This window comes from Strongylocentrotus purpuratus, unplaced genomic scaffold (assembly GCF_000002235.5).
Source record: "Strongylocentrotus purpuratus isolate Spur 01 unplaced genomic scaffold, Spur_5.0 spur5_scaffold_17, whole genome shotgun sequence".
Lineage (NCBI taxonomy): Eukaryota > Metazoa > Echinodermata > Echinoidea > Camarodonta > Strongylocentrotidae > Strongylocentrotus > Strongylocentrotus purpuratus.
The window spans coordinates 6,547,262-6,562,452 of NW_022145602.1; the positions used below are offsets into that span (position 1 = coordinate 6,547,262).

The 15,191-nt window shown below is 40.4% G+C and overlaps 1 protein-coding gene across 1 annotated transcript; it reads right to left on the reverse strand.

Annotated features, from left to right (window-relative positions):
- Positions 1–1,148: 1,148 nt before the first annotated feature.
- On the reverse strand, positions 1,149–14,815 carry LOC100890873. Its single transcript, XM_030988139.1, has 12 exons — positions 14,769–14,815; positions 13,819–14,186; positions 12,995–13,207; positions 12,139–12,314; positions 11,009–11,275; positions 10,070–10,308; positions 8,752–9,634; positions 7,819–7,996; positions 6,576–6,713; positions 5,863–6,082; positions 3,529–3,971; positions 1,149–2,590 (listed from the first exon to the last, which is right to left on the reverse strand). The coding sequence occupies exons 2-12, from the start codon at positions 14,167–14,169 to the stop codon at positions 2,183–2,185; spliced, it is 3,516 nt and encodes a 1,171-aa protein (XP_030843999.1). The 5' UTR covers positions 14,170–14,186; positions 14,769–14,815; the 3' UTR covers positions 1,149–2,182.
- Positions 14,816–15,191: the final 376 nt, after the last annotated feature.

Below are 15,191 nucleotides of genomic sequence, written 5' to 3' on the forward strand. Positions count from 1 at the left end.
CCGCGCCATATCTGAACAAGGCTTGAGCATTCTCCATTTCCTTATTTTCACTCTTTAAAAATTCATACTCCTGGGGGGGGGGGGGGGGGGGGGGGGGGGGGTGTTGCACAAATATCTTAAGTCGAATTTGACTCTAAGTTGCAGTTAAATATTATGGAGAGCCACATGTAGCCTTAAAATAAAATGTATTCAAAAAGCAAAAATTAAGTATTCTAGACTTTTTTTAAATTCCACATCAAGAACATGAAATAAATATTTTCATAGATGCGAACATCTTTCCATAATTGTTAATCCAACTTATAATCTTTGTGAAACACCCCCCTGATCTCTCTTTATTTATACTTATAGATATAAGTAACCTGTCCTAAATATTAGCCTTTCTTTATACTCTGTTTTCCACTTCCATGAAACAAGTAATTATCAACATTTTAATCACCAATGACTGTCTAAAGACGTTTGCAGATAACACTTCGCTGTTGATTCAATTATTTCATGGCATAAAACATTCACAAATCCACTTCATCATCACAAATTTGAACTTCCACGATTGAAGATTCCTATAACTCTTCTCATATTTTACTGTTGACATATTTAAAGAATGCTAAAATATAAAGAAAATAAGGTTACTGAAACTTTATTTCACAAAGTGTCAAAATAATCTTCTTTAAAATAATCTTTGAATTAGAAGTTAACATGTTGAACCAATCAGAAAGGAGAATACGAAAAATTACAAAATGTAAAGAAAATGCAAAGAAAATAAGGTTTTGGAAGATTTATTCTGGTAAGTGTTGAAATGATCTTTAAATTAAAAGAATACAACAGTAGAATACGGTACTTCATTTGTGAGGTACATTAACACGTTGAATTCTCAACCACCGGTGTTTTGCGATCTTGGTGAAAAGGCCCGTCGAGAATCCACCCTCCCCGGTCGATGATGAGCGTCACACAAACTTTGATCAGGGCTTGAAGGACAAAATGTCTGTTTAAAGCCAAAGGGATGTAACTTTCAACAAAACAGACAATTTGGTGATGACGGTGGTGATAATGAAGATGATGATGGTGGTGATGATGGAGGTGATGATGGTGATGGTAATGATGGTGATGATGATGGTGGTGATGAAGATGATGTTAATCGTTAATCGTGATAGTGATGATGACGATGATGATGAATTGATGATTGATTGTGATGACAGTGAAAGTGATGTTGATACTAAACATGGCACTGATAATTAGGTCAAGACCCCCAAAATCGGCTTTAAAGCCAATCTGCACTAGTTTGGCCAGGAGGGATTAGACCACCCAGGGTGGTCACTGACAGGTGGCTATCTCATCAACTCAGCTCTCAATTAACATAAGAAAAAATGATCATGGGGGACCTATGGTCACCGATTAGGCATTGTTTTCTATATAGAGGGAGCAAGTAGCTATAAGTAGTGCAGTGGGGCTTTAATACACCAATCCCATATACCCTACTATCTTTGCTGAAGATGTGACTTATGATTATTTTTGAAGCCCAAGGTACTAGATAATTTGTTTTCCCCGATTTTACAAAGTATTTAAAGGAATTATGTACTCAAATGAGTTTTACAAGTACCATTTTACTTGATTTCCAGGCTGATCCAGACTCCAGCTCAAGTTGGAGTGACACATTTATACTGATGGTATAAAGAACGTTAACAGCTTGGACTTTTAACGTTTCATACATGAAAACGGTGGTTTTGATTGGTCAGTTTCATGTAAAGCATGTCAGGATGATTATGCCTCAATGCAAACGACATCTCGAAGCTGATTGGTGTGTTCCTCTTGATTAGACTTTCCTCGCTGTGTTCTTCAGCATCATCATGCATACTTGCTGGGCCATGATTGGCTGCAAAACTATAACCATGCCTCGATGCAAACATCATCTCCCATCTGATTGGTCAGTTTCTACTGATCATGCTTTCATGTCATGACCTCCTCTCCTCTTTTCAAAACCTTTCATCACCATGATGACCTGCTGGTCTTTGATTGGCCGCAGTATACTGATCATGCTTTCAAGTCATGACCTCCTCTCCTCTTTTCAAAACCTTTCATCACCATGATAACCTGCTGGTCTTTGATTGGCTGCAGTAGCATGATCATGCCTCAAAACATAAATCATCTCCTATCTGATTGGTCAATTCCTACTGATCATGCTTTCATGTCATGACTTTCCCTTCTTCCCTTTCTTCTTGTCCTTCATCACGACCATGCCAACCTGCTGATCTGTGATTGGCTTATTAATCACAAGCACCCTCCCTAGCGACGCCGTCTCTGTGGCTATTCCTTTCACCAACATCCCTCCCTCGTCCGACATCAACAAGATGAGATTTTTGTCCGTAGCATTCTCTTCTTCCAAACTATCAATATGTTCTTTGGCTGCTTGTACAGCCTGCTTGGAAGGGGATGCAGTTCTCTGTGCTTTTGTTTTTCTCTTTGGTGTTGCTTCCTTTTTGCTATTTTCAGTGTCCTGCATGCGTGTTACTCCACGCGTTACAGACCGTCCAGGCGTCATGATTGGCACACGAGCCCTCTTCCCGGCTTCTACTTCGTTCACTTTCTTTTCAGATTCCTGGGGAGGAGATAATCGATGAAGGATCAGAAAATAACCACATAATCAACAAGAATAATGACACATATTCCGGCAAGAATTGCTCAGTAACTTCTGCAACTTAGTAAAAGTAAGATTTGACTGGGGCATCAGAGGGGTGTTTCACAAAGATCCAAAGTCAAACTTAACTCTAAGTTGGACTTAAAAATTATGGAGAGCCATTTGTAGCATTAAAATAGAATATAGTCAAAAGCGAAAATTCAAGTGATTTAGACTTTTTATAAATTCCACATCAAGAACATGCAATCTCCCCAATAATAGATAATATAAATGATTTAAATCAACATTTTATGCCTTTAAAAATATCTTTTACAAAATATTGTCATAGATGCTAATGGCTATCCATAATTGTTAAGTTCAACTTAGAGATAAGTTCAACTTAGGATCTTTGTGAAACACCCCCCAGGTCAATGAGGGGCATCAGGGCAGTGTGGAGCCTGTTCAAAACTAATCCTCAATTCCTATAGAAAAGGGGAAATACGATTAAAGTCAGTGACTATGTCCTTATAAAATTTCACCTGTATCAGTGTTAGCAAGTGTGCCATTCTGCAAATAAATCATCTTTATTGCCACATTTTTTAAAATATTTTTTTTATTTTGCCGAGTGGATATACTGGCTATCATTACAGCAACTTTGACCCAATAGCCCCCCCCCCCCTTCAGTTTTAAATTCTGAAGCGACAATTCTGAAAAGAAAATGGTAGATACCCTTGTAGAGCTGCAAACAGTGTATCTGCAAATAATTCATCCTTATTGCCACATTTTTACGTGCACAGAATTTTCTTTTTGCTGAGTGGATATAATTGCTATCATTACAGCAACTTTGGCCTAATAGCCCCCCCCCCCCTCCCCAGTTTTAAATGCTGTAGCGACAATTCTGAAAAGAAAATGGTAGATACCTTTGTAGAGCTGCAAACAGTTGTCTTTACAATGAGTTGAGCATCATCAGAGAAGAGCCGTGAAAGTCTCAACTTCTTCTCCTCTTCTTCTTTCCTCCTCTCCTCCATCTTCTCCTCTTCCTCCTTCTTCTTCCTCTTCTCCTCCGCACTCCTTCGCTCCTCCCTCGCCTTCTCCTCCTCTCTCCTCCTCCGCTCCTCCTCCACCTCCTTCTTTGCTTTCTCCACCTTCTCTCTCTCCATCCGATCCTTCTCCTCCTCCTCCTCCTCTTTCGTCAGGACCCTGAACTTCTCCAGGGCGGCGACGAGCCCGGAGGCGGAGTCTGCTCTCTCTATCTGCTGGATGAAATGTTTGACCGGTTCTGCGAGAGTGGACAGGTTGGCTTCCACTACCTGAGCAAGCTGCTGCATGGTGTCGGTCAGCTGCTCATGGATGATTTTCTCTCCTGTAAGAAGCAAAGGGGCACACAAACTTTTAAAGGGATTGGGTATATTTGCCTCAGATTCTAAACAAAATCCTGGATTTAGCTCATGCTGCAATCATAATTATAAACCTTTAGGCCAGTCAGGAACGCCATGACTTTTACAAGCTGATCGCCTGTCTAATTATCAAGATATTTATGATTAGAAATCAAAATTTCAAAAAACGTTTTAAATTTCAAACAAGGGAAACGCTCTTGGCGGTCTCGCCTGCATAACGCAATTCAATATGATAACCAGAACGTCAATGAGGTAGCGCTCATCCGCATCTCGCAACAACAAATATCGTAAATTTTATGTGGTACACTTTTGAACTGGTCAAAAAATAAAAATTTGATGCCCTGGAAGGGACATAATTTCATTTTATTTGCATATAGTACCATAAATAATCAATGGAGCAAAATCTCAAAATTCTGTGTAGAAGTTTAGTGTTCCAAATTTAGCTCTACCAGATAAGGCAAACCAAATCAAAATCAGTCAATAAATGAGGGAAAAGAAGCAATTTTTGTTTTTTTTGGAATAAATTTGCATTACCATAATTAATTAATGGAGAACAATTTCAAAATTCTGTGTAGAAGTTTAGTGTACCAAAGTTAGCTCTACGATATAAAGCAAACCAAATCAAAATCGATCGAAATATGAAGGAAAAGAAGCATTTTTTTGTGATTTTTAAATTATATTTGGAATAAATTTGCATAAATTACCATTTTTAATCAATGGAATAAAATTTTAAAATTCTGAGTAGAAGTATAGTGTTCCAAATTTAGCTCTACCAGATAAGGCAAACCAAATCAAAATCGGTCAAGAAATGAGGGAGAAGAAGCAATTTTTGTTATTTTTGGAATAAATTTGCATAAATTACCATAATTAATGGAGAACAATTTCAAAATTCTGTGTAGAAGTTTAGTGTACCAAAAGTTAGCTCTACCAGATAAAGCAAACCAAATCAAAATCGGTCGAGAAATGAAGGAGAAGAAGCATTTTTTGTGATTTCAAATACATTTGCATAAATTAGCATAGATAATTTCACGATTCTGTGTAGAAGTTTTAAATCCCCCTCCTAGCCCTATCATATGAAACAATCAGAATCAAAATCGGTTGAAAAATAACGAAGAAGAAGCATTTTGAAAATCTTGATGTTAATACCACAACAAAGTCTAAGTTTGTTGACCATAAATGACCTTTGACCTTCACTTAGTGACCTGAAATTCTACTCACATGATTGGGGAGACTTGATAACCCTATAGTCCAAGTTTTATTGACTAAGAACTTATACTTCCAAAATTATATCAAAAATTCAAAAACTTAACCTTAGGTTAAGTTTTCGATGATGATGCTACAACATAGTCCAAGTCTGTTGACCTGAAATGACCTTTGACCTTGACTTTGTGATCTGAAATTCAACTCACATGATTGGGTATACTTGATTACCCTATAGTCCAAGTTTCATTGACTAAGAACCTATACTTTAAAATCTATATCAAAAATTTAAAAACTATATCAAAAACTTAACCTAAGGTTAAGTTTTTGATGTTGACGCCGCCGTCGACGCCCCCGTCGCCGCCGCCGTCACCGGAAAAGCAGCGCCTATGTCTCGCTTTTTGCTACACAGGCGAGACAAAAACGTTTTGCTAACGGTTTTTATAACACTACAGTCTATTGGGTAAAATAAGTACGGTAGAACCGGTCACTCAAAGATTTTTACTTTTTTGAGGCACTTCATGATCATTTTGAAATGCAAATTTTTTAGGGCTTCACTATTACACCGTATCACGGACACTGATAACACGTAGGGCTGTGCATCTCAGATTAAGCAATGCCTTAATAAAAGCATTGATAATACGCTTTTCAGCTTACCTGTGGCAAGTTTGTAGATGTGATATTTATCAATTGCAAATGGAAAGGGAGCCCTCGTGCGGGTGGGAACGTCAAAGAATTTATGAACGGATCCAAGATGGACGCAGAAATAGCCCGCTCTCCCTGCGATACAGGAACAGATACCCAACTCTGTGTTGACCGTCAAAACCCCAATCAGGTTCTTGTTCCTGGCGTTGACATGGAATTCAGTTGGGCTGAGCTGTAAGTTGAGATGCATTGGAAGTGAATGATTATGAATAATAATAATAATAATATTCGGTTCTTGTATAGCGCATATCACATTATACAACGTCTCTATGCGCTTTCAAAGAGCTTTGGAAATTATCACCCTAGCTTAGCTCCGGCAGCTGTAATCAGTGCACAGTTTTCATAATTTTGTTTTCTTTTTTAAGTAATAGATTAATGGATATATGCAATTCAACTACTTTCATTTTTGTGACCCTCAAATGCTTAACATATGTAGTTTCTTACATCAATTGTTGTATTCCAATAAAGTAACTGTTTTGAAGGTATCAATAGACAAAAAGAAAACCCTTTGCAACTATAATCAGAAGATTGAACTGCGACACAGAAATGAAATGCCCCCTTCCAATTTCAATTACTCTTACACAACACAGTATGCCTTTTAACTTCATATCTTTAAAATCACATTGCACTTTGGCACTCCATAGACAGAAGCCACATGACCTGACCTGAGTGATGCCAGCCTTGGTGATGTAAGGATCTAGGAAGATGGGGACGAATGAGAGGTCCGTGGGCTCACTCTTACACCCCTCCTCCAAGTTCCTCTGGTAGGCTGCGTCTACTCCATGGAGAAGAAAGTGAGTCATCTGAAGAAGAAAACAGTTTTGAACAATGTATGGTTAGAAGAGAGAGAGATAAAATGGCATCATTATCATCAATGATTCACAGTTCCATCACCATCATTATCATCATCACATCTCAACTGCAGGATATTAAAGTGCCTTCCCTTCTTAAGTATCCTGTCACTCATCATCAGCATATCACTATCAGTCCCACTATAATCAACACAGAAATTACAGCCACCACCATTGTAAACATCACCACTATTGTCATCAACACCAATACCACCACCCTAATCACCAACCTGATCACCACGACCACTACCACCACCAGCATCGCCATCGCCTCACCTGTAGGTTGTTAAAGTGTCAACCAGACCATTACCACCACCACCCGAATCACCACCAAGGCCATTCCTACCACCACCATCACCACCACCATCCCAATCACCACCACCACCACCATCAACACCACCTCCATCATCATCACCACTACCACCACCATCACCACCACCACCAACACAACCACCACCACCATCACCTCACCTGTAGGTTGTTGAATTATTCCTTTCATGAGCACCCAATCCCTCATACAGTTTCAACCAGACCATTACCACCACCACCACCCGAATCACCACCAAGGCCATTTCCACCACCACCATCCCAATCACCACCACCACCACCATCAACACCACCTCCATCATCATCACCACTGCCACCACCATCACCACCACCACCAACACAACCACCACCACCATCACCTCACCTGTAGGATGTTAAGTGTCTTCCTTTCATGAGCACCCTATCCCTCATCATACAGCTCCACCAGACCATAACCACCACCCAATCACCACCACAGCCATTCCGACCACCACCACCATTACCACTGCCACCACCATCACCACCTCCATCATCAACACCACCACCACCACCACCACCACCACCATCACCTCACCTGCAGGATGTTAAAGTGTCTTTCTTTCATGGGCACCCTATCCCTCATGCAGTTTCGACCAGACCATCACCACCACCACCCCAATCATCACCACCACTACCCTCATCACTACCAACACCACCACAGCCATTCCGATCACCACTACCACCACCAGCATCACCATCACCATCACCTCACCTGTAGGATGTTAAAGTGTCTTCCTTTCATGAGCACCCTATCCCTCATGCAGTTCATGACCTTCTGCCAGGGGCAGGCTCCTACCCCTATTCTATGGATGGGATGATCTTCCGGTAGCATCCATTCACTCCATCGGTTCACAATGCCACCTATCACAAAGGGTGCAAACTCCCTGTACCTGAGGAAGGAATGCCCAAAAGAATTAACTTTAATTTGCATCTGTCGTCTCTTTCTAACCTCTCTGAATGTTTACATCTTCTTCTCAACATCATTCATATCTCATATTTTATCCATTTTAAGATACCATTTTCTACTTGTATAAATACATTAGAATATAAAGACATAAACTCAACTTTTTACTTACTTTAACTTGCTTTAACTTGTGAAGTTTTAATATATTTTAACATTTCTCATAGAAATATATTCTTAAAGAGCATCACTCTCCAAAAAGGTTATGATATTGTATAGTAGTTCATTCAAATTGTCATTGGGTAAATTCTTAAAATCTACCTATAACTGAGGAAAAAGAATCTCTGCAACACAATGTCATTTATTGTCATGTTTATTCCAAAATAACCCTAAGAACCTGTCACGTCACAACGCCCAATCATCAATGTCTAGTTACTTACTTGTTTTTACCATCAATAGTTTTGGTTTCTAAAATTCTACCTGTTAAAGCCCCACTGCACTACTTATATCTACTTGCGCCCTCTTTAAAGCAAACAATGCCTAATCGGTGACCATTGACCTCGATGGTCCCCTTTTTCTTATGTTAATTAAGAGCTGATTAGATGAAATAACCACCTGCCAGTGACCTTGCAGGGAGGTCTAATCCCTCCTGGCCAAACTAGTGCAGTGGAGCTTTAAAGCATATTACTTCAAAATAAACAACAATCAATTTGGAATAAACCAGACATTGCCAGGTGTACTTACATTTCATTGATCTCACTGTTAAGGATTTTGATATGGATACTATTAAGCTCTTCAGCTGCTTGGCAATTGATCAGATCTTTGACGAATCCGAAGATTGCTGCATGGTCCTTGCTCTTGATGCGTCTCTTGGGATCAGCCATCCACCTCCAGGTCATCAAGATCAGGTGATAGGGGCTGATCAGGACATTGGCATTGGGGAAGGTTGCTTGGACGATCTCCGGCTTGAAGTGCTCCTCGTCGACGAGGAAGTAGGACGGTCCGTCGCGTCCTCTGCAGCCAAAGGCATCATCCGGGATCAGCATCTTGAAGAGTTCCAGACCCTGCGTGATAAAGACCTGGTCCATGGACGACAGGACTAGGAACCCTAGAGGAATCCCGCCAGCATTGCTCGGGACCATGAAGGACACTACATAGCACATGACCTGACCGAAGCTCTGGTATGTCCCGTCTACAATGCACAGTTCATTTGCTGCAGGCAGATTGGCGTGGGCCCGCCTCATGAGGGGGGTGCAGATCGCAATGATCATATCGTCTCTGTCACCGGTAATCCTCGCAAGGTGGGCATGAGCTGGGTGCATCTCATTCACATGCTTTGATATCAGCTGCTCAAGATCTTCATAGAGTTCCTTCAGATTCACGGTGTTCTTCCGCTTACGGTTCGAGCCCCGGATACGAGTCCTGTAACCATGAGCAAAGAAGTCTTTGCCTGCATCTTCCTCCTCCTCCAATTCCTCTTCTTCGACGTATGATGCAGTTGCTAGGCTTGAATTGTCCATCAAGGAGGTGCTGCTGAGAAGACCAGAGCTGGCCATCAAAGATGACGTGTCCATAAAAATGATTCCAGAGTTGTCCTTGATCACATCTGCTTCAACAACAGTGTTTCCTTCAAATAAAAACAAAAACCAGTTGATGAACTGAGTATTGCAGTAAGGGTTACGAAACCAATCCTCAAAAAAAGTTCCCTGAGAGTACTAATTTAATTTTTTTTCTTTCAGTAAACAATTAAATTTCAGGGGATGCTTCAAGGGCTATGGGGCTAATGGGCTAACGATATCTAAGGAGCAAAGATGACATAACATTAGGCCTAAAAAAAAAAGATGTTGTATTGCCCTTTAAGACCGACCCAAAAATCTTGAAATCAACGTCGGCTTTTAAAAAAGTTTTTTAAAGTAAAAATATATCAAAAAATTAAAAACTGAGAAATATCAGCCCAAAGAGGGAGAAAAAAAAAGTTTAAAAAAGAAAAAGATTTCTGACCGACCAACCCATGTTTAGGCACATATAGGGCAATACAACATCTTTTGTTTTTAGGCCTTACCTCCTACATCCAGTTTCATCCTCTTTGTCTGGGTGACCTCTCCGTCTCCTTCGTCCCCCTCCATGATCACCTCTGTACCCAAGCCATTGGGGAGTCCCCCAGCATGAGACACCCCTAGAGTGGTGGCGCCCAAGGTCACAGGGGTGCTGGTCTGGGCCACGCCCATATTGCGTTGCTTGGCAGACTTTATCGGTTTCATCATTTGCGGCTTCCTCTCCCGCATCATGCGGTAGAAAATCCTGCAAGCAATGCAAGAAAAATCAGAATAATATATTGAAAGCACTAAAGAATAAAAGGCAATCGTATTTTCCACCCCTTTCCTGGTCATTTATTGCTCTTGTTTTCAACTTTTGTCAACATCACTATTACCACCATTTACCATTAGTATTATCCCAGGTTCGTTCTCATTACAATACTTGTGTGTAAATGGTAAGTTAACTTAGGCTAGGTCCTGAACTGTACTACCACTGTAACCATTATTAACCTCTTGACTACTGGGCTCTGTTTCATAAAATTTGATATCAATAACAAGTTACAAGCTACTGAAATCAAGGCATCTGATTGGCTGAGAGCAAATTTATCATAGAAATTAAGCATTTGTTATAGATAAAAAGTTTTATAAAAAGGACCCTGAAATCTTTCATGATTTTGGAGCAGCATGTGCACCATAGCCTGAATAAAGGTAATATGAAATAAAAGTACCGGGTATTAGCATTTTAGAAAATATTACATTTAACTTTGCCAAACTTGTAAACAATGGCCTTGGACAGGATTGAACGCCCTGTCCCGTATCTTTTTCTCATTGTCTATATTGTAATCCACCCAATATTTCGACTACAAGAAGTTCTACGCACCTCCCTAACTGCACAGCTATGAGAACGCTCTATTATTATCGTAATCATAGTTAATGATTTAAGTAGTCAATCAATATTGCTAAACCTGTAAACATAGGCCATGTCGGGATTGTACGCCCTGTCCTGAATCATCTTCTCGTAGTCTATCCCGTTCTCTGCCCAGCGCTTCCACTGAAAGAAGCTCCATGCCGTCAGGGCGCTATGACCAGCCTTGAAGAGATCCGTGTAGAAATCCTCGAGCGTCTTGTCCACGGGGCGGAAGCGTAGAGCGTACTCACTCTTCGTCTCGTGGTTGTGGGTGTGCGTGATGGATATCATGGCGGGGTAGTCTGGCATATGGACGTCTTGATTTCTGATCAGAACAGAATCAGTATTTAAACTTTTTTAATGTTGATATTCTGAATTTTACGCTACTAATATGCGATATGAAACTTACAGGGCATACTTTTTTACCATCTACTGAAAAACGTTTTACAGTGGCTGCTTTGAAAATGTTGAAGAATATCCCACTTTCCATCAGAGAATTAACCTGTCTTGCCACTCTCAAAAGATCCCTTCAAAAATTATATTATTATCATTTAACTCATTTAAAAGAACTTGACTGGAAAGACTGGGTATGAAAGAAAAAAAAACAACCATACCTGTCTTTAAAAAGCATTAAAATTATGCACATCTATAGAAAGACTACCTGTCTATAAAGACCATTTTTTTGTCCTCCCTTGAACAAGATTTCCATTGAAACTCTGTATTAACCATGTACCATGACTCTTGACGGTCAAACAGATGGTGTAGATTATACAGGTATACAGTATAAGGATGTGTGACAAGAGTAGACAACATTTGTTCCATTGGTTCAAAGAAGACTGTTAAAGGGGAACCTGTACAAAAAGACCACCCGTCTATAAAGATTGCTTTCCTTGTCTCACATGGGTGGTCTTTATAGACAGGTGTCATTTCCATGACTTACCTACTGGGACGATTCTTTGAGATTTCCTTGATGTAAACCCTTGTCTCACATGAAATTTCTTTATAGACAAAGCACCTGTTCATAAAGACCATCTGTCTATGAAGATTGCTTTCCTTGTCTCACATGCGTGGTCTTTGTAGACAGGTTTTGTTTCCATGACTTACCTAATGAGACGATTCTTTGAAACAAGCTAAGCAATCTTTATAGATGGGTGGTCTTTATAGACAGGTTTTATTTCCATGACTTACCTACTGAGACGATTCTTTGAGATCTCCTTGACGTAGACCCTGATGGCGATGTTCAGCTTCGCTTGGCATCCGGTGTGCTGGGGCCCGCGCCACGCACTGCTTCGGTCGGTCAGCGCTCTCTTCGGAGTCTCGTTCTTCTTCCTTGGAAAGATGTTGTGTTGGCACTTTAGGTTTCTCTATTGAATCACGAATAAAAGTCATTAGCTTGGGGAAGATGTTGTGTTGGCCACTTAAGGTTATTCTGTCGGATAGCGAAAAAAAGTCATGAACTTTTGAACAACCTTCAACCGCTGTTTAAGAGAGTACATAACAAACTTTGTGAAGATACAAAGTTTGAGGGACTTTTTATACAGTACAAATGAAAAGATGTTGTGTAAGCACTTTAGGTTTTTCTGTTATATAGCGAATAAAAATCATAAACTTTTGATCAACTTTCAACTGCTGTTCAAGAGAGTACATAACAATCTTGGTGAAGATTTGATTTGATTTGATTTATTGGTTTTTGCATCTTTTTTCTTTTTTCATCATACATTTTCATGAACATAATATGGTTTGATACAAAGATTGAGGGACTTTTTAAAAAGTACCAATGTGAAATCAATCTCACTCATAAGGATTGTAGCTCAAGCATTTCAAGTAATTTTTTCCTACCGGGTACCCTTTTACATCACCTGGGTGTAGTGTGGCAATGTAGATTAATATCTTGCCAAAAGACATTAGTGCTGCAGCGGGACTTGAACCGCAATCTATGCGATTAGTCTGGTGACGTTACCACTTGACCACAACACCTCTACAAATTACTTGACTGCAGAGCAATCATTGTCAAAGTATACAACATATAGCATACAACCCTCACCTGGTAAAGTATGCGGACAGCCTTTGATTTCCGATTGCCATGACCGACCCGATACTGGGTATAGCTGACCATCTGGTACTCCTCGATCCATTTATCCATGTCCTTCTCTGTATTGATGGGCAGACGGAGACCGATCTTGAACTGGTCCGGCTTGTCCGGATCCGGAATCTCGATGGCACAGATGTGGTAGTCGTAGCCGCTTGGAAGTAATGCCTGAAAGAATAGTAAGCCAAAGGTGCAATTTTGATTGAGGTACAAATGTCTCATTTTCTCCTCTTTTCCTTAATTTTTAAAAATAATTTCACCTGTTTTCACCCGTCTTTTCGGGCTCCTTCTAGTAAGACAATGTCTTGTCATGCCCTCCCATAGTTCATCAGTACACCACTGCCAAGAGTTCGTTCCTTAATACAAATACAATAGGTCCATCGCTGGATCTGTGGGATCTTTTCATCCCTCTCAAAAAGTGCTGATATTTAAATTCAATTATTTTTCCACATACATCTTGTCATCATACAACTTATGGATACTGCTAAAGGAGGCAGTTATGATTACAAATTTAAAATGAAGATATTCCATTCCCTCTTTTTCCTGTAATATCGACTTCCCTTTGTATACATCGTTCCGATGACACATTAAAACAAAATCATTTAAGTGTTCATGAAGATTGTGGTATTTAATTTACTTAAGCCGTGTATTAACTCCTTCACATATTCGAACTAAAGTCTCCTCGATTCCCCCACAAAAATATTTTTCAATAATTTTTATATTTCCTTCAATTAATATTACCCTACTTATAAACTCCCTATCAAATTGCGAAATCTCACCCAAATTTCTGGATGGTTCTTGTCGACATCCTTCAGAGGCCCCTTGCACGCAGACGACATCCTCAGAGCAAGATGGCTCTCTCCGTGGTACTCCCCTAGCTCCCCTTCCCCGGCCCCTGCTGCCGTGTAAACCTTTGGAGTTGGCTTTTGATACGGTTCCCCCAGCTCTAAATTGCTTTCACTTTCAGGCTCGGTCTCCCAGCTTTCTTGAGGCTGAAGACCGATGTCTTTGTTGTTCACATGATCTGCGGAAGACGTTGCAGTGGCATCTTGGTGGTTGCTACCACACGCGCGTGCTTCATCGTCCGGTTTATCTGTGGCTTCATTCGGGTCCTCAGCCGTCGAGGCCATGTTTTCTCTGCAAAGATCTGAATTACAATCCGAGATATTTAAGTTGATTTAATATTGGTTATGGCCTTATCGTCATCGAAGTCCCCTCTCATTCCCAGTGTACACACACGTTTCCATGCTAAGTCTATGGAGGTGGATTGAAGTCCCCCGTACGCAGACACAATTAAGCTAGCTGAGCTGTGCAGAGAAATGAGAGGGGAATCGGATCACGATAATGCCTTGGTTATTACTGGTTACTAATGGCTATGCAACAACATGCTTTTATGGAGGAAATTGTACTTTTGTAGTGGAGGCAGAGGCAGAGATACGCAGCACGGCTACAGAGGCGCGCGCGAGGCCTAGCGCCGAGGACTCTTTTGAGCCGCGAGCAGTAACGGGGCTCCAGCCGTTGCGCTGCGCTGGGGCCCCGTAGGGTCAGCAGGCAATCAGCGTCATCTCGACCCCGAACCTCCAAAGGCAAGAAAAAGAAAAGGGTTTCTACATGATTTAAATCATTTCCAATACTCTAGCTTATTATTTCGTATCAGTCCATCATATATAGATAGTAAATAGGGCCAAATATGTAAACATTTGGAATTTTAAGGCAGTCAGAGACTCACAATTTGTTGAGGTGTTTGGACGGGTAGTCGGCGGCGCAGTATTACGGTGTCCTTCTTTAAATAATGAGGCAAATGGATAAGTAAATTTTTCGTCCAGGCAAAAAAAAGAAAAAAAGAAGAAAAAAAGAAAGAAAGTGTTTTAGGCTAGATTCTGATTCTATTATTTATTTTGAGCTCTGTGAAATAATTACTGCTAAATACGTAACGGCAGTGGCGGGGGAACTTTTTTAAAAGTAGGGCCTACATGGGGGCATTTTAAAGAGAGAGAGAGAGAGAGAGAGAGAGAGAGAGAGGAGAGAGAGGGAGAAGGGGAAATATTAATAATATTCCATCATTCATTGGCATTTTAATGCATTCGGAGTATAAACTGTTCATAGTTCATTTTATTTCTTCTTTCACAAACATTTGTGGAAAGGATATCCA